This window comes from Anastrepha obliqua, chromosome 4, assembly GCF_027943255.1.
Source record: "Anastrepha obliqua isolate idAnaObli1 chromosome 4, idAnaObli1_1.0, whole genome shotgun sequence".
Classification (NCBI taxonomy): domain Eukaryota; kingdom Metazoa; phylum Arthropoda; class Insecta; order Diptera; family Tephritidae; genus Anastrepha; species Anastrepha obliqua.
The window spans coordinates 21,562,200-21,582,425 of record NC_072895.1 but is presented as its reverse complement, the minus strand read 5'-3'; the positions used below and the strand labels follow the sequence as shown (position 1 = coordinate 21,582,425).

Here is a 20,226-nt window from a genome sequence, read left to right as displayed (position 1 = left end):
ATTACAACGAAACATCGCCGAAATCCTTCGAAATATTTTTTTTTAAGTGAAACTTCTTAGGTGCCGATGGACGAGCGAGAATGAGAGAGTAAATAATTCAAAAATTTCAAGTCCATGCAACGTTTTGGGCATTTTCGTTCCGCGAGAGAGAAAAAAGATAAAACGTAGAGGAAAAGGAGAGAGAAAGGTATACCTTATACATATATATCTTAGATACACTTTAGGCTATTTTCCCCCAAGTTTTTCCTTGCGGTTGCTAATTTCTAGTGACAAATAATACTGCCTACTTTTTGGCGTGTTTGTTGGTGCAAACTTGTAGGAAATATATTTTTGGTGCCTACTTTTTGGCGTTATATTTCCTTGGTGTCTACTGTTGGGGACTTTTTTTGGTCCCAATTTTTTTGGTGTCTACTTTTTGGCGCTTATTTGCGTTTCCTGGCTAGTTCTTGTGCGTACTATCCATTCCGGCGTCGGATTTATTGGTATTGCCTTGCAGTAATTTGTTCCGTTGCTGCGGTCCCGGAATCGCTGCGTTTGTGCGGGTGATAAACGCTCGAAGTAGTGCGCGTTGTTGCCACGGTTTGTGTGAGGCGTTTACCTACACCGGTCGACCGTTTTTTGTAAATTTTGTGTATTTGTATTCTCTGCAAATGTTGTGAATTTATTTAGATATATATTCTTTCTCTCTCTCGAGTCTCTCCCTCTTTCTTTGTCTGCCTTGAAAGTTTCACTTCTGTTATGTGTACTACGCTACACGCACTTTGTTTTTTTTTTTTTCTTTTTGAAAAATCAAAGACAGTGACGAAGGCATTTGCGAATGTATTGGTAAAAAAGAGATTGTCTGTAAAGTCGGTTTACTGACGATAGTTTAACGTGATAACGTCATAAGAAAATACTGATTGAATGGTTGCATTTTTCAAAAGAAAATTTTAATTTTATTTGTTTGATAGATATTTTGTATGGATATAGAGAATGAGTTAACATTAACACAACATAATATACTTTAACATAACAAAACATAACACAATATAACATAACATAACATAACATAACATAACATAACATAACAAACATAACATAACATAACATAACTTAACATAACACAATATAACATAACATAACATAACATAGCATAACATAACATAACATAACATAACATAACATAACATATCATAACATATCATAACATATCATAACATAACATGCTGTTCAAGCAAGGTAACGACGCATGAGCAAGATAACGACGCATTTTTTGGTGCGTGCAGCCGGCTACATAGAATTATAAGACGTTATCACGTCAAAAAATAATAATAACATTAAAACAACAGGTATTATTAAAAAGCTTGGTTTTATTGTAAATTCTTCAAGTAAATCAAATTAATAATAATCAATAAGAAGGCATATGCAAATACAAATACGTGAATTTATATATGTACATATACGCTCACTTAAGTAGGAGAGAGCAAGATGTCGAACGTTGCCGTTTGTTTGCTTTGTCGTTCGTTCCGCGCTTTCGCTTGCAGTTCATTCAAGGTAACGGCAATGAGCAAGGTAACGGCAATGAGCAAGGTAACGGAAAATGAGCAAGGTAACACTAATGAGCAAGGTAACGACACATTTTTTCGTGCGTGCAGCCTGTTAAATCGAATTATAAGACGTTATCACGTCAAAAAGTGTAAAGGACTTTGCCAAACTTTCCCGTGCAAACGTCAAGAACGAACAATAGAGAACGGCCGAACTTTGCTGCTCTTTTACCCAACATTTCTTAATTTGTATTGTATTCCTTCAGAAAAAATTCAAAACAGCCTTCGATATTCACACGATTATCGCGAGCATGATCGCTGTCGTATGCCACAGACGGCGAGCAGCTCATATGTGATTTTCTGCTGGTAGCGTAAAAGTGAATAGCAAAAGCGCGGATGATACGATCACAATGTTTGTTATTTATGTCTGTTTAAAAAGAGAAATCGAAAGAGAGTAAAAGACGAAAAGTATGGAAGAAAGATATTATAGGCTTCTTCCAAGGGGCATTCATTAAAGCTGGTGGCACTAGACCAATAACAATGTTCTGTACAAGGCGAATTTATTACAGGTGACAGCAAACACATATAAGTAAAACCCTACATGTATTTGTTGTTGCGTTTGGTGCAAGCATCACGTCAAAATCAGTAGTCAAATGTAAACATACCAATACATACAAACAAAGCATATCATTTTGACGTAAGCCATACCTACGGCGAAAAATTCAGCTGGGTGAATGCTGTCACCTTAATAAATCCACCTTGGTTCTGTACGTTTGATTGTCAAAGCAAAGTATTGGGGAAACTAGAAAACAAATTATGAATTCGCCGTGTTTCATTCTAAGCTAACAGCCACAGGGGCACGGCGAAAGAAAAAAAAAACAAAACGGCTGATTTACCAACACCACCTTTAGTAGATTTGTCTTGGCTGCTTCTATTCGCCATTTCCCCGCTCGCTTTCTATATGCTCGATTAACTTAACGAAAAAATTGTATGCAAAAGCAACAACTTATCGAGTAAAATTCGCCGCTAGCGAGTATGGCTATAGCCAAGGTGGATTTATTATAGGTGACAGCATTCACCCAGCTGAATTTTTCGCCGTAGATATGGCTTACGTCAAAATGATATGCTTTGTATGTATTGGTATGTTTACATTCGTATTGTATTGTATTTTGACTTGATGCTTGTACCAAAGGCAACAACAAATACATGTAGGGTTTCACTTATATAATATGTGGTTGCTGTCACCTATAATAAATTCGCCTTAACTATAGCTCATTAGACTGGTATAGCGCGCTACCTTACGAGCATTTAGGGCAGCTCTATTCCCGCGTTGCCAAAATATGTTTATTTATACCAGTTGCTTCATCTATTCTATTCTATTCTATTGCTAACGCTTGGCGAAATAAAGAAGCCTTATGAAAAAGCTTGAAGTTCTCACCCAAGTTCCTTGGCTTAATAGTAATAGAAACACGTTTAGCAATTATTTCTGCATTAAATCCATTTAATCCTATCCCATGCTGGTTTTTTCGACTTTTTTTATATTTTGAATTTTTAATTTGCCATAATTATAAATCGTGTTTTAAGCTCTCAATTAACTGCACTATTAATTTCTGGTTCAAGATCATTTTTTCCGCCGAAGCATCAACACAAATCGAGATAGTTGCGGCGGAGTGCAAGAATGTTCGTCGTCTGTAGCCTACTTAAGGCCGAAGTGCAAATCTCTCGCTCATTTATTATATAATATAAAAGTTTTTAATTGACGCTTACACTCTTTATTGGATATTTGGCCACGCTCCCCCTCATATTTGTGGTGTGAGTCCTGATGTTTTTCAACAAATGAAGGGACCCACAGTTTTAAGCCGATTCCGAACGAGATCTTTTTAAGAGTAGCTTTTTCATGGCAAAAATACACGCGGAGGTTTGCTATTGCCCGCCGAAGTGCGACCCATGTTAGAAAAAACTTTCTATCATTTGATGTTTCATGCCCGAAGATTTGATCTCGTATGCTTCCAAATGGTAGTCACGCTAAAACCATTTGGCTACGGCGGCCGCCCTACAATAAAAATTTCAACTATTCAATTATGAGTATTAAGAATTTTCACAAACTTAATAATAATGTAGCAAAACTAGAAACTTCGCCAACAGACTAGCAATTGCGGCGATACCGAGCGAATGAGATACTATGTAAGCCAAAAATATGGTTTGCCTCCACACGCCACACGTACAGGGGACGTTAACTGGAAAATTTCTCAGTTTTTTTCGACTTAAATAAATCTCTTTTCGCTAATTATACGCAAACCTTCAACGGAAAACATTTTCGATTTAAGTTTGCGTAAAAGTTATTTTTAACACCAAATACAACGCTGTGGATTTGTATATTTAAAGTACCTTTCTAAACACTTCCGCCTAAACGATTGATAAAGTCCACATTCCATTTAAGGCATGTGTCAGTTTTTAAATTTGTCAAGCGAATATTACTGGTGCATTCAAAATCCAATTAATTTGTAAAATTCTAAGCTGGCTGCCATAAATCATATATTGTATTAAAAAACAACGAAATACGCCGTGGTTAGCGCCTGTGGGCGTATAGTTTATTTATCATGGACAAATTTGTAACCCGAGCTCCAACATGGCAAACACTAACATATACAACGGCACTTGATAGATCGCGAAAAAATATACAGCTGAAGAATGTTATTGTAAAAAAGAAGCCTTTACAAGAAAGCCAACTAAAGCAGACCTCGGTGGAGGTAATGTCGCCTCAGCGAAACAAGCGTCGATTAAGTATTCGGGATGAACAATTATTGAAAATTTTTGCAAGCCGACCTGACCAACCTTTGGTACCCCCGAACGAGGACAGTGGACTAAGCAGTTCATCCCAAGGCTCTGTAGAAAATTTCAACGATGTTGCACATGGAGCAACTGATGAGAATCAAACATGGCCTGTGAAAACAAGTAACTTGTGTAAGTTGATAATATTTCACATATAAATATGCCATGGATTTAATTTCAGTACATTCGAAAATAAGTGCTCTCAAAATTACCTCTATTTCTTGAACAAAAAACATCACAAAAAGTAGCTAAATCCAAATTTCATGTGTACTAAATTATTTATTATAAATGGTGAGTGAGGCGGTGAATGTGGTTAGTTTGTTCTTTGAGTATCGGGGATCAGAGGTGCTTAATTGGTAACACTGCGAAAATATCGCGCTGTCATTTTCTGACAGCGCAAATGATAACAGAAAAGACAAAAGCAATTGTAAAAAAAATAGTTTAGTTCCTGAATTTTTTTTTGATCTCATTAAATTTACCTTTAAGTGTTTGTGATAAATAGTATTTTAAAAATCGCCTTTCGTTTTATTTCTGTGGCTTGTTTTCAACATGCGCGCGCATAACGCTTAATCTCATAACGGCATACAGGTGAATTGAGAGACTATGTGGGCAGCGCCGATACTACGCGTTCACAGCAAAATCTCTTCATTTCCCAAACGCCACCAGCAACTTTAGATGAGGTTGTATTTGATGTCACCCAAAATAACACTGTAGCTATTACTTCTGGAACCGCTATCAACCCCAACACTGAAAGAAATATAAAATATCAAGCCAACTGTAACAACAACGAAGGAAGTCTTGCCGAGGAGACTGCTGCAACTGCAACTTCTAACCAGCATCCACAAATGGCGCGCATACAACGTGATCTGAATAGTCCGTCTGCCAACGCACGTGTGCGAGCGATCAGGGCGTTAAAGTAAGTATTTTCCGAATTAGCATTCCGTAATTATAATTCATTTCATTTCAAAAAACTAGAAATCCAACAAAGTCTACTTACACCAATTTTGATGTACCATACGAAGAACAAAACATTATTAGTGTGGCAGAGCGTCAACCACCTCCACCGCTTTCTATCGAGGAACTCATGCGCGACATTGTTGTATATGTGGAAGTACGCACCGGCGAAGATAATCGTTCTGAAGGTGTGAAGAAAGTGATTTCACAACTAGGTGCACGCGTAAATGACAAATTATTACGGTATTGAAGATTTATTAAATATTTTAAAATATATTCATACGTATAAACTGATTATTTACGCTATTCCAGAGGTACAACACATGTGATATTTAAAGATGGTTTATTGTCCACATACAAAAAAGCGAAGAACTGGAATATACCAGTTGTTTCAATTTTATGGGTTGAAGCTTGCAAAAATAAGCGAACGATTTGTGATCCCAACGAGTTTCCCATATCCAATATAGATCGCTATGAAAACCCCGAACTATACGAAAAGATGAAGGTAAGTGAGTTTTCAGTCTCTTTATTTGCCTTTAATATTTGACTTCTCCATTCTACACGCGGCTTCATTTGGTCGTCTTTCTTATCTAACTTCTCCATTCTACACGCGGGGGAAATACGCGGCTTTCGTTTGGTTGAGACCAAAGAGTGCCTGGTGTTAATTGCGTGTCGTAGAAAGGGTAGATGAAAATATGAGTGGTATGTTTCCTTATGCTGGGCAGTCTACAAAATCTAGCTCTGCAGGACATACGTCTATTGCTCCAACCGAATCGAATTAGAACTAAAGTAGATCTTGCATTTCATGGTAGATAAATATATAGTAAGTAGCGCGCGGTTTATCGCGACAGGCAATGATGGCGTATTAAACCGCATCTCATCCCAATAATCAGATGCTACTAAACGCTATTGCCCCGATACTACAACATATAAAGAATATGAAACATATTGCAATTCTTTTGTAACCAGTTTACGAAGTAAATAGATTTTTAATTGATATAATGGCAACGCAACAAACCTCATTGCAATATCCAGTTTATATGTATGTACACGTATTCGTTTGAAACCCTACCGGTATTATTAATGATGAAACTACACTTCCAATTATTATGAATTTTTCAATGAAATGGAAACGAGTAAACGCAATGAAAGAGATGGGCGATGTTGGGGAAAATAAATTCGAAAACGTGGCGTGTACGTTTTAATTTAACATACAATTGTAAAAGCGCAAGTGTGCGGAAAAACTTCTGCTATATTAACACGACTGCATTAATTTTTAACGATTCGCGTTTAATAATGGAGCGCTTGCGAAATATATAAGTATAAACAATAGAATAGAAATAAAATAAACGAGCATTTCGACACTTTGTATACAGTTATGTTAAGCTACCTGTGAGCATCCTTAAGTTAATGCTGTAATGATACGTTTTTGGAATTTCTCCACTTAAACAATGATTTCTGAAATCAGTCAATCATAACCAAGCAACCGATTTATATTCGATTTGAGAGTAAACTTTTCTCAAAATGCACCAGTTTTTGTAAAATTTTCCGGTTTTACAACATAGAAACCCTAAACCTATGCTTGCCGTCGCCAAGCACAACTTTTTTTTAATTTCTTGTTTTTACAACAACTTTATTCCGAATGGCTTGGTGCTTGATTACTATTTGAAAGTGCACAGGTTCGAGACTCCGTGCATGAAACAACAAAAATGATAGAAAAAGTGTTTTCTAATAGCGGCAATTACAAACCTCCGAGTGTATTTCTGCAATGGAAAAGCTCTTCATAAAAAAAACATTTGCCATTCGCAATTGGCATAAAACTGTAGGTCCCTCCACTTGGGGAACAACATCAAAAAGCACGCCACAAATAGGAGGAGGACCTCGACCAAACAGCTTACAAAAGTGTAGGCGCCAATTATTTATTTATTTTTATTTATTTATTCCGATTTACTATAGATGCATAAAAAGTTGTAACCCGTTGCTAGGGCAGTAGTGAATATTCTTTAGAAACAATCTACGAGCCGCGAGTGTAACACAATTGTTAACTGCAAATTATAAAGCGCATTACTTGTTGACACATGTCAAGAAAGTACACAAACACACGCGCGAAACTAAACGCTTAGTTTTGTAAAAGCCATTGGCGGATCCAACGAGAGAGAAAAGGGGCGATCTTAAACGTTAGTAAATACTAATACTAATTTTACTAACTAACTGAATTGTTATAAAACGCAACGAAGTAACTAAATACAATGCCGAAAAAACCAACAAACATCTTGAGCTGTGAACTTCTTCAACTGCACCCTTCATTTCCAGCCAACGGAATCTGCTGAACGCAGCTTTTCTTCCTAAAACGATTTAAAACCTGGTTGAAGACTCGCATGACTAAGGGAAGATTAACACTCTTGCCTTAATCAATATGCGTAGGGACATTCCTGTAAACGCCTACCATATTTTTGATAAATTCGCTAAGAAACCAACGCGATTTGATAGTTCTGCAAAAGTGTAAAAAATGCATTGGATTCATCTAAAATGTTTCTATAGAATTTGATGTATAATTCGAATTTAAAGTTACATATTAGTTTGGACAAGAAGAAATCCATTATTTTTGCGTAAATTTTTTGTACAAATGGGTTAAACCTATTTTATGGTGGATCTTAAGCTTATTGTTGTTGTAACAGCAATACTAAGCCCTGTCAGTGTAGTCAGGCTATGGCTCAAGCAGGTCACTGTAAGGCGGCTTGCTGAGCAGTTTATTGTGCTCCTTTACCGGGAGCATCTGTGCTTCGTTGTGAAGGTGTTGAAGAGGGCACATCAGGAGGTAACCTTTGCTGTCCGAATAGCAGTGTTTTGGCAAGTCTGGAGCTTTATCCACTGCGTGTCACTAGTTCCAGGCGACCAGACAGGCGCAGCGTAGTTTAGAACCGGCCGGCCAATTGCCTTAAATGTCGATAGCAACATTTCTTTGTCTTTGCCTCAAGTGCTGCCGGCAAGCAATTTGAGGACCTTGTTGCGATTTTTGGACTTTAGTGGCAATTGCGACCTTTAGCTCTTGGACGATGCTACGACTACTAGCATGCCGCTAAACTGCGATTATTTCTGTGATTTTATCGACATTTTCGACAGTACCCACATTTTCTTTAACATCCTTTAACATCAAAAAAGCCTGAACGGAATTAACGAAACCAAGATTATACGTAATTAGCTGTTTCAGTAACGGCACCATAAACACCATTCGCAATTTCAGCAGCTTGGCTTGCATTTTCGCTTTTAGCAAAGAAAAACTGTAAAATGTACCGAATTTTCTCTTTGTTGACTTCCATTGTTAACACCCTGTAACTCTGAACTGAATGGAACAAATGAATTTTTTTTAGTGTGAAATGCCACCTTGACAACTTTACGAGATATCGATCACTACAGCCATCTACAGAGAAAATAATGTATTTCTTTTTCCCCAAACAAATATTACAGTAAACTAATCCTTTGTTTACACTAACTTGTTTTTTATCCTTGGGATGTACTTAGCCAGCAATTAAATACGAATAAAAAACTTCTCAGAAACTAAAATTCATTTTGTTGACTTTCGTATTAGTTTTAAATTAAATATATAAAAAACAAAAATTTAAGGAACGCAAAATTTGAAACCGCATGCCTCAACTATTTCAATGTACTGAAACACTGTCCAAAATAAATTGAAAAGCTATTTAAATATTGGCAGTTCCTACTCACCTATTCTTCAAAAGTAAATGTAAATAGTTTAACTTATTGGCTTTTAGTCTCAAAAGAAATTTTTAAGCATAAAAAAATTAGAATGTTTCCCCCCCGTCAACATGTTCTAGATACTCCCTTGGTAAAAGTGGTCAAACTGAACTCAGCCGTTTTTACAACGAAAACTATTTAATAGATGCAAATGAATTCATTTTATGGGCTCACGCGATTTCACAAACTCTGTTAACTTCTATCTTGATATTCCTTTCTAGTTTAATTAACTATAAGTAGACAGAAAATTTAATTGTTTTCATATGAATATGAATAGTTATTAAATTATTGGCTTCTTTGGTTAAAAAAAATTAATAATTGGCGCGTAAACTGCTGTTAAGTGTTTGGTTGAGCTCCTCCTCCTATTTGTGGCAAATGATTTTTTTGAGGAGCTTCTTCATGGCGGAAATACACTCGAAGGTTTTCCATTTTGACAGGCACGGGCGACCGCTATTGAAAAAAATCTTTTTTTATCATTTTGTGTTTCATGCACGGAGATTCGAACCTGCGCATTTCCGAATGGTAGTCACGCACTAAACTATTCGGTTACGCGGGCGTATTATTTAATAAGGTGTTATAATAAATTTGCCTAATTTAAATAATAAAAATAAATAAACAAAACAAAAAAGCTGTTACGATAGATCCATCAAATAACAATAGGAAAACTCAATAAACTTGTCACTAGCCAACGTTTTAAATAAAATGAGATGTGCACTAATTAACCAGACCGGTTATGCGATTCACTACCGAGCAAATTTCAATGCAATTGCCAGGCAATTGGGCAGTTTTTGAAGATAAAACATAAAAATCTATCACTTGCTTATTTGAGAGACAACTCAATACCGAAGTAACTGGTTTGAGGTCGTATATCATGAATGGTGCGCTGGATGTTGGCTTGAAAGTCTGTAATATTTGTGCATAGTTCGCGTAGACCAATCATTTTAAAATAGCTCCACAAGAAATATTCCAGAGAAATTTTAAGTGACTTCGTTTAATAATAAAGTATTCTATTACGAAGCGGCCGCCGTAGCCGAAGGGTTTGGTGCGTGACTAGCATTGGGTAGTGTACAAGCTTGATAGAAAATGATAGAAATCGTTTTTTCTAATAGCGGTCACCCCTCGGCAGGCAATGGCAAACCTCCGAGTGTATAAATGCCATGAAAATGCTCCTTATAAAAAACCATCTATTGTTCGGAGGCGGCATAAAACTGTAGATCACTTCGTTTGTGAAAAAGATGCAACTGTCGTAGGATAATGTTAGGCATGGTTATACACCACTTACTTTTATTGTAGCAGAATAAAATATTCCGAATAAATTTTTGGGGAATTGAACGGATATAAGTCCATTCCTTTCTGATCGGATACAAGTCCATTCCCTTCTGATCGGATATGAGTCCAAGCTTTCTCAAAAATGTAATAGATCACACTGTCTTAAGAAGGGATGAACACCGATCGCCAATGACGATGATAACTTGATTTTCTTCGTTTTCGAGGGAGTAGGGAAAAATGTTGATTTTTGTACTTCATTGCCTTGGAAAAAGGCACCTCTGCTGAGAAGGTTCATATTCTGCCAGTAGTCATTTAACAATAGATCCAAAACAGTGCTCTTTCGACGTTTCCCCAACCGGGAGAGGGTTGTTGTTGTTGTAGCAGCTTACTAAGCCCTGTCTATGCGATGTAGTCACCGATCGTCGACGTCTTTCTCATCTAACGGTATGACCAGGAAGCATGGTGTTTCGACGGATTGAGAGAGAGAGTTGTTAGGAGAGTAGGTCTGGTGTGGCATGTGAATAGGTGGTTACTGTTGTTGTTGTTGTTGTTATAACAGCATAAACATTCCCCATACATATATGGGGAATGCTGCTGAAATGGCAGTCCTCGGCCGGATATAAATCCGGGTCTTTCCGGTGACGTAAAACCGACTGTCGTGGGAACGAGGTGGTTTCTGTCGTGTGGTGTGCCTTAACATGTTGAACATATATTGGGTATGTCGATGTCAATTCTGGATAAGTAGGAGTTTAACCTGCCGCAATATGCAGAACGCAATTGGACCAAAGGATCGCGGGTCTCACGAGGCAACTCTAGCTCTTCGTCTACATTAGATGTTGATTAGTCTCGGATAATTGCGTTCGAGGAGTTACAATTTGTTAAGATGTTGATTCACACGCAGTGAATTTTATTCAATCAATAGTTCTGCAAGTGTAAAGATTGTAAGTGAAAATGCTTGAAATGGCATTACTCTAGAAATCGATTGCAAAGCATCGTGCGATGACCTTGCATTTATTTATTTATCTGGTTTTTTTTTATCTTTGCTATCAGCTAGCGATTTATTGTGTTTGTAATCCTAGTTTTCTTCAAGAAGGAACTACCGCGTAAATATTCCGATTCCGCAGTTCAAGTGTATAAGGTTCTTAGGAAGAGTTATCAGATCGTATTTGTAATTGAGGAGCCAAACACAATTCTACTCTTTTCAAATTGCTAACAGCAATAAAAACATACCTACACCCTCAAGTAACCTCAAAATTTTATAGGAGTTTTGTTAGGTCAAAAATAGAGTAATGTAGAACTACGACAACTTTAGCAAGCAGAACAACAATCAGAAAACTTACAATTCTTCAAACTCCTTTCTTCTGTTACACGCGGAGCTCTCAGAGTTTGAATTCTCAAATGTTCATGTGGTGTGGTCTCCGGGCCATTCTGGCATACCAATCAATCAAAAGGCAGATCAAAGTGCAAAAGAAAACATTTTCTTTGAATGTTACGATGGATTTCTGTCATATTCAAGTATTCGACCTAACCTATTTGCACAAATTTTCACAAGCTAAATTTGATTTCATTTATTAAAGAAGCTAACATTGAGTTTTAGCATTGCCTTACACACCAGTAATCTCACAAACGGTGGAATACCCGTTCCCACGACAGTCGGTTCTACTTTACCCGAACGACCCGGATTTATATCCGGCCAAGGACTGTCACTCCAGAAGCCTTCACCGCACATGTATGAATAATGTTTATGCTACTACAACAACCACAATAGTGAGATACCCTGGCGTTATGTGGATTTTCTTCCCGCCATTTAAATAAAAGTTAAATATATACATATATCATATAAGGTGAAGTCCAAAATAAACAAGACTGGCGTCATAAAAGTGGTTTTGATGGCGCCATATTTTAATTGAGCTGATGCGTTGGAAGTTACATCCCAAGATGCCTTCCAGTGAAAGCTTGGTGACATTCGGATCAGTGGAAGCGAAGTTATTGCGTCTAAAGTGTCATGACACAAACACATCGGTACAAAAATGAGTTTCGAACAAAGAGCTAATATCAAATTTTGTTTTAAAATTGGATCGGTAAACACCGAAACATTTGAATTGATGAAAAAAGTTTATGGCGATGATTGTCTATATCGTGCCAGAGTTCATGAGTGGTTTACACGTTTCATAGATGGTTGGGAGAACATAAATGACAATGAACATACGGGCCACCCAAAATCAGTAATCACCGAAAACTCCATCGAAATCGTTCGTAAATTTATCAAAAATTAATCGAAATCATTGTTGAAATTCATGGAATCGGAATTGAATATCTCCAAAACATTGATTTATCGCATTTTAACTGATCATTTGGGCTTACGAAAGGTCTGTGCACGTTTCATTCCGTACAAGTTAACTGAGGACCAAAAATTGATCGGAATTTAACATCCGAAAGGCCTCATTGAAGAGGTGAGAAAAGACGAGCTCTTCCTTTACAACATTGAAACTGGTTATGAAACTTGGTGTTTCCAACATGAACCTCAAACTAAGCGTCAAAGGCCCCAGACGAGCTACCACCCGAAAAATCGCGTTTGAAGAAGTCAAAAATCAAGTCGATACTCAATTGTTTTTACGATTCCAAGGGAATTTTCCACAAGGAGTTCGTGCCAACGGGCCAAGCCGTCAGTTCAATTTTCTATCTTGGCGTTTTGAAGCGTTTGTTGCATCGCATTCGTCGAATTCGCCCTGAATACCGCGAAGAAGGAAGCTGACGCTTATTACATGATAATGCACCATCTCATCAATCCACTCTAGTGTCTGATTTTTTTGACTAGAAAGCTCATTTTAACCATCAATCAGTCACCGTATTCGCCAGATATGGCTCGCTGTGATTCCACCTATTCGGAAAAATGCATTTGGCCATGAAAGGAAATCGTTTTGCGTCCGTAGAGGCCATCCAAAAGGCTTGTACCGACATCCTGAAGGACATTCTGGTCAATACCCTGAAACACTCTTTCGAAAAGCTTTTAGATTACGCAAAACAGTGTAACGAGACCAGAGGAGACTATTTTGAATAAACTAACTCGAAGTTATGAGAACAAACCTCCTGTCGCTTGTATTTTAGCTCAGTCTTATTTATTGTGGACTGCACCTTGTATGTTCGTATTATTGACATTTGCCTGATAGCCGATCCAACACACCGGACCGATCCCGATTTTACCCGTTTAAGGGGTATTCTGTAAAGCTGTGAACTCGTGTCACAATAAATCAATATATAAAGCGTATTTGCGATTTTATTTTTTTTTTTTCTCCACAAAAAGCGACCAAAAATTAATGCCAATTCCAATTAAAAATGTCTCGCAGGCTTAGCAGTAATTGTCACTAGAACACCAGTTAGTAATTAACGAGTTTCAAAAGAGCAGACAGGCTGAAATGTTAATAGTGATAAGACTACAATAGAAGCTACCGATACATGCATACATATACTGGGAGCTCTGAAACGCGATTGCATCACAACACTTAGAAATTTAATAATAAGTGTACTTATGGTTACATCTGTATGTACTTCCTTTTCTCCGAGCACCTTGAGAAATGTTTGAAAAAGTATTTTGAAGTTATTAGCTCGCGGACGATAACAGTTACGCGCAGTAAAAAGCTTTTCACCTAAAAATAGCGGCACAAATCTATAAGAAAACAATAACATTTGGAGAGGCATAAGTAATCCTATATGAATTGTAAGATTTAAGCGAACTTGAAGGTGAAGTCAATCATGTGTCGCTGGAGATTAGTGCTGAGCGCATGCGTGTACGTATTAACGCACACATGTATGTGCATATGCCTCGGTCCACGCATACCTTACTTGCAAATGATGATAATTCAAAGAAGACCTCGTGCAAAAAGTTATAAAAGTACATACATATGTATCAAATGATGACTAAACGGTTCTATCCTTTATATTTATTTTATTTTTGTTTCCTTTTTTTTGTTTTGTGAAGATGTCTAAGATACATTCTAAAGCACGTAGCAGCTTTTATCAGCATACATCACAAATTATCGTGACATTTTAAATTTATCAGAACTTAATTAAGTTATCTTAACCAACGGTTGTTGTTGTTGTCAGATGGCAGATAGACACAATTAAGTGTACCAACCGTCTCCGCTGTTTTGCAAATGTACGTTGATTGATTACCTAATAGATGTTGTGCTACCAACGGAAAATGTTTACTACAATATTTCATTGCTACCTCGTATGCAAACTGCGCTTAAAAACCAATGTGTGCCACCTTCACTTTAGCTGAATGTATTTTTATTGTTTATTAAATTATGTGGAATTTTGTGATTGTTTTTTTCTTTGTGCCTTAAAACATAAAAGATACTTAGAAACTAATTAAGTTTTACTGCTTTCAATGATTTACTTGAAAGAATGCCATTAAAGCAATGATTTAATATTCGCAAGGTTATGCTAAGGGAGATTTACATATTAAAAAGAGTTTGCACAAACATTATTTTTGTTTTTGTTTAATATTTACAAAAGTAATACTTAGTTGTATGCCTTGTAAGACATATGTTTAAAAAAAAAATACAAGTATAAAAGCATCGGCGGTTGCAATCTTTTCCATGAATATTCTGCTAACAACCACATTTAAGTAGTTTGGGCCAGCCGTACAAACATACCTACTTATATAAATATGTACACACACATTCAATGAATCTACATTTATATGCACATAACTTGTGTACACAAGCAGGATACACACATTTACATTAGTACATTGTTTAAAAATTCATGCGTTTGTCACTTAAAAAAAATCAAAAAATCATGCTTTGGTACAGCATTTTCATATCATACGTAGTGCCAAATCAAGTGATTGTTATAAGTTTGCTTCTGCAAAATCTTGTACATGTAGTTAACTATACAACATTTAAAACAATTACAGTAGTTGTAACATCAGGAGAGGGTCACTTCAAGGCACATCATTATAAGGAAACCTGCTACCGTGCCCCAAGTAGAAATTGTTCCATTGCCACTGGCATGTGCTTCGGGCAATATGTCGTCAGCAACAATGTAGATCATTGCGCCCGCAGCAAATGATAGTGCATAAGGTAATATGAGATTGGCTAGTGTTACTGCCACTGCGCCCAAAATGCCGAAGATTGGTTCCACCATGCCGGAAAGTTGGCCATACCATAATGCGCGTGTCACACTGAAACCGGCCGCATGCAGTGGCAAGCTGACAGCCAGACCCTCAGGGAAATTCTGTATACCAATACCAATCGCTAGATTGCGTGCTGCCTCGAATGTGGAAGAATTAGTACTGCCTATAGCACCGAAACTGACGCCAACTGCCAAACCCTCGGGTATATTGTGCACCGTAATTGCAACCACAAGCAACATAATGCGCTTCCATTGCGCCACTGCGTTGTCAATGTTCCGTTGAGATTCGGTTGTATAGGTGCGTTGCGCTTCCACCTCTACAGCACTATTCTTCTTGCGTCTTCGCGTTTCAATGCTGCCATGTTGTGTGCTCAAGCAATCGGAGAAACTGTCCATACTTTTGGCTACAGTACGATCCAAAACGCCTTGACTGTTGCGTATATCATCGATAGCGATATCGGCTTTGTCCTTATTTGTTTGTGTCATTGAAATCATCATATTCGTGCTGTTGAGTCCCAGAAAGGACATTAGCCGATCACAGCCATAAACAAAGATGGCACCCAATAGAAAACCGCCTGAAACCGGCAAAAAGGCGTAAACGCCATAGAGATGTGAACTTTCAGCCATTTCTATAGCCGGATTTAGAAGTGACCAAAATGAAGCAGCAATCATGACGCCAGCAGCAAATCCTAATGCGGCATCAAGTGATTTGCGTTGATTGCCGCGCACGAATATCACACAAGCTGCACCTGCTGCCGTTAATCCCCACGTGAAGAGCGTACCCAAAAGGGCCTGCATGACCGGTCCGTAGCCAGCAATCATTGTGTGTACGTGAAATTGACCTCAGTGTTGCACGGCTTAACGCGCGAATACAATAACAAACAACAATACAGGAACTTCTTAGCTTAAGCTTTGCTTTCTAATGATTATGTTTGCTATTTTTCCGCTGCTTGATTACGCCTATTTCTGCTTATCTGTAAAATGAGAAGTACACACAGTTTTTTTTTTAATTAGTAGCTGTCATGGATATGGTTATTAATAGAAGCAAAAGTGTATAATACAACGAAATGCTTATAAAGGCTAGATCAAAACTTCCACTTGATGTTTACCTTGTTGGTTTTCCACCGAAAATGCCACGTTCGAAGCGCTCATAGCCTCAGAAATAAATGCAGCTTAGGTAAATCACCAAGTCGACGTTTTTTTCAATGAACACACTGATTTATATTGAGATATGCCAAGATTTATAGCTATTAAATTTGTATATTTCTGATGTACGCTCGTGTCAATTAACTCACTTCGCACTTAAAACGATTTGCCGATATTCTGCTGTAATGAACGCTCCACAAATTGTTGCTCCAACTTCAGCAAACTACAGCAATCGAATACAAAACAACGCGAGAGCGTTAGCGATTGTCAATTGTCAGAAATCTGCTTGTTCTCTTGCCGCTTTTTATCTTCAGCTGTGTTCGTATTTTGACGGTGGCAGCAGATGAAATATACACGCGCATGGTTGCTTTAAAAACGGCATTAACAGCTGTTTCACTACCTGCAATTTTAGAAAAGTAACATTTTCAGAAAGATAAATTCAAAATGGCGTAAAACTAAGCACTATAGGTACAGCGTGTCTCATTTTAACAGCATATTTCGAAAATAGAAAAAAAAGTGTGTATTATGTAAGGCGCGTTCTCTAAAGGTGGTGGTACTAGATCGAAAACAATGTTTCTGCGTTTGATTGTCAAAGTAATAGTACGGGATCCGGCTGCAGATTTGGTGTAGTCATCGAGTACATGCTGAAATCCACATTTTTACCCACATTTATGATTAGGAGAATAAAAAGACTATTTTTTTGTATTAAATTGAAATTTTACTTACTGTAAGTGTTTCGCAAAAATTTTCAAATTCTTCTTTATCTTTTTGTTTTAAAACTGTAATTTTTTTATGGCACTCTGTATGATATCCAAAATCCTCGGTAGATTCAAAACACTTACAGTAAGTAAAATTTCAATGTAATACAAAAAAATACAGGTTATAGTTATAATATAAATTATACAGTGCTAATTTCGAAGTATTTTTCGTTAAAAACTATTATTCTTATTTTCTTATTCTTAGCCTTAAAATGTCGTACAGCTGGCAATCGCTATCCTTGTTAGACTAGTGATGTTACGCGCTAGCTTCCTCTCACTCAACCTTCAATTTTTCCCATCTTTAACTGCTAGCAACCCTAACTTGCGGCCAGATTTAATTAGGTTGCCGTATATCATAATAATGAGAAAAAAATTAGCTATATTTTGATCTATAACAGATCAATATACGTTATGGATGTATAAATATATCGAAATCATACCTGTTTATACCTGGCTGCGGAGAGGTGCGGCCAAGCGCGCAACGGCAACTACGGTTTTTTTAAGTCTTTACACCTTTTGCAGTAAACCGAACGATATTTTATCTCAAAACTTGGTTAATTAAATTTTTCCCGCAAAATCAATTAACAATAATTTAATTAAAAATACTTTCGGCCACATTTCTACTGGCACCGTGGTGAATTTTTATTCTCCTAATCATAAATGTGGGTAAAAATGTGGATTTCAGCATGTACTCGATGACTACACCAAATCTGCAGCCGGATCTTAGACTATAAAGTATTGGCGAAGTAGATATGAAAGATCGAAAGTAGATGTCACATGGGCACGGCGAAAAAAAAATCAGCTGATTTACCAATACCACCTTTAATAGATTTGCCTGGGTATTACATATAAATGAAAGCTGTGATTTATTATTGTAGTAGACAAGTTTAGATTATTTGTTAATTGTGCTGTTTTTTTTTTTTTAATAAAAAAAAAACTACAACTGAAATTAGATAAAGCAAAGTTTCACACTTTCTAGAAAATTTATATAAATTCAACAAATTTACATTAAAATTTCAATTACTCAAAATTCGCGCTAACTTTTAACAATTTTTTAAGCTGCGGTGTTCCATATAAAGAAAATATCGTGCATTCGTCATTGACGCTGACAGTCAGTATTACGCAAAACAAACAGCCATGCAAATGAAAATAAATATATTGTAAAATATTAATGCATGCATTTTTTATTGAAGAAATGACATTTTATAAAGTATGTGAAACAATTTAATAAGTAAAGATACGAAAGTTTCTTTTTTATTAATAAACTGAGGTTGTTGTTGTTGTTGTAGCAGCTTAAACAATCCCCGTGCATATACGAGGAATGCTGCTGAAGTGACAGTCCTTGACCGGATATAAATCCGGGTCGTTCCGGTTACGTAGAACCGACTGTCATGGGAACGTATTTGGCGCGTACACCCATTTTGGGTGTTTGGCCGAGCTCCTCCTCCTATTTGTGGTGTGCGTCTTGATGTTGTCCCACAAATGGAAAGACCTACAGTTTCAAGCCGACTCCGAACGGCAGATATTTTTATAAGGAGCTTTTTCATGGCAGAAATACACTCGGAGGTGTGCCATTGCCTGCCGAAGGGCGATCGCTATTAGAAGAAAAACTTTTTCTTCATTTTGGTGTTTCACCGAGATTCGAACCTACGTTCTCTCTGAACTCCGAATGATAGTCACGCATCACCTTTTCGGCTAAGGCAACCTTACTATACTAAGGTATAGTAAAGCAATAATTCCAATAATAAATTTTAACTATAACAATGGCTAGATTTCGTTTCATTGCAGCAGCAATTCGTACATGCATTTTTTGTTTTCAATCTCTTGCAAGTGGTTCAAAGTTGTTTGTTGTTGGATATTTGGTTCATTATCCATGTCATGACTATTTTTCTTTTATGATTTCGAATTGTTTCATGATTCGTAGACACAATGGAAGTTCATCTTTGATATTGAAATTTTCATAACAAAAATACATTACATTACGTCTGTAATCAAGAAATTTTATTTCTCAAAAGGGAAACATACTCGTACAACAACTGATGTCTACTACTTTAAATTTCATAACGAATTCAAAATATAAAATCATGTCAGAGAAACATTCAAATTTTAATAGTTTTTCACGGCAACCCTGTCATTTATGCAGCACCACGACGAATCGAAGCAAAACAAACGAGAAAATCTTACGACTTATAACGATAAACAATTTAAATTTTGATAACATCACATAAAGCGAGTGGCGACGCACGTAATTATGAATAAATACAAACAAAAAGCGCTAGTTTGAACAGCTACAGCTAAAAGTTGAAGTCAATAAAGAAGTGTCAACTAACTAATACTTTGTAGGGTGAAAGTATTTCAATTTAAAATATGACCTGATAAAAAAATAATTTGTTTTTGTAAAAAGTGCTACACCAGCGTAGCTAAGTGTATATTGTTGGTCCTCTGTAAAAGTGACACAAAACAAAACGTCATATATTTAAATTATATATGGGATACGTTTATAAACTAGTCATAATTTGAAAAGCTTACAAATTCCCCCTACGGTATTAAAGCAAATAATCCACAATAATTAGTTTCCAAGACCAAATTATGAAACACGAAAACTTTAATTGGCTCAACTGTAAATTCTTATAATTTGAGTTGTGTCTTTGAGTTGAGTTGAGTTAATTTAAAGAGAGCCATCGATATGTATACAGTTTTTCAATAGTGTATTTACTAGAGAAAAAATAGTTTTTCTTACTTTTTCTTTTGTCAATAAATAATTATTGTTTTTTTTTTTTAATATTTTTTTTTTAATTAATTTTTTTTTTTTAATTCTTTTTTTTTGTAATTCAATATAATTACTTATT

At 36.6% G+C, this 20,226-nt stretch overlaps 2 protein-coding genes and 1 long non-coding RNA gene across 5 annotated transcripts in view; 1 reads left to right on the top strand and 2 right to left on the bottom strand.

Moving 5' to 3' along the window:
• The first annotated feature begins 3,979 nt into the window (after window positions 1–3,979).
• The window catches only part of LOC129243548 (uncharacterized), a 29,602-nt gene continuing 13,355 nt past the window's right edge, over window positions 3,980–20,226 (top strand). Inside the window, exons 1-4 of one of the 2 annotated variants that reach the window (XM_054880641.1) lie at window positions 3,980–4,487; window positions 4,944–5,271; window positions 5,331–5,552; window positions 5,622–5,814. In XM_054880641.1, coding sequence (XP_054736616.1) covers window positions 4,124–4,487; window positions 4,944–5,271; window positions 5,331–5,552; window positions 5,622–5,814 — 1,107 coding nt within the window. In that variant the 5' untranslated portion in view covers window positions 3,980–4,123. Of the gene's footprint in view, window positions 4,488–4,530; window positions 4,647–4,943; window positions 5,272–5,330; window positions 5,553–5,621; window positions 5,815–20,226 lie in introns of those variants that run through there. The other variant, XM_054880642.1, reaches the window with a different exon arrangement.
• Window positions 4,083–4,921, bottom strand: LOC129243552 (uncharacterized). Its single transcript, XR_008582325.1, has 3 exons — window positions 4,835–4,921; window positions 4,568–4,743; window positions 4,083–4,466 (listed from the first exon to the last, which is right to left on the bottom strand). It is a non-coding gene; the product is annotated as an uncharacterized LOC129243552 (long non-coding RNA).
• Window positions 14,821–16,876, bottom strand: LOC129243550 (zinc transporter ZIP11). 2 transcript variants are annotated; one of them, XM_054880644.1, is made up of 2 exons: window positions 16,583–16,876; window positions 14,821–16,447 (listed from the first exon to the last, which is right to left on the bottom strand). In XM_054880644.1, exon 2 carries the CDS (start codon window positions 16,293–16,295, stop codon window positions 15,267–15,269), a length of 1,029 nt encoding a protein of 342 aa, XP_054736619.1. In that variant the 5' UTR covers window positions 16,296–16,447; window positions 16,583–16,876; the 3' UTR covers window positions 14,821–15,266. The 2 variants fall into 2 exon arrangements, with proteins under 2 accessions (XP_054736619.1, XP_054736620.1); XM_054880645.1 differs by having other exon boundaries at window positions 16,769–16,875.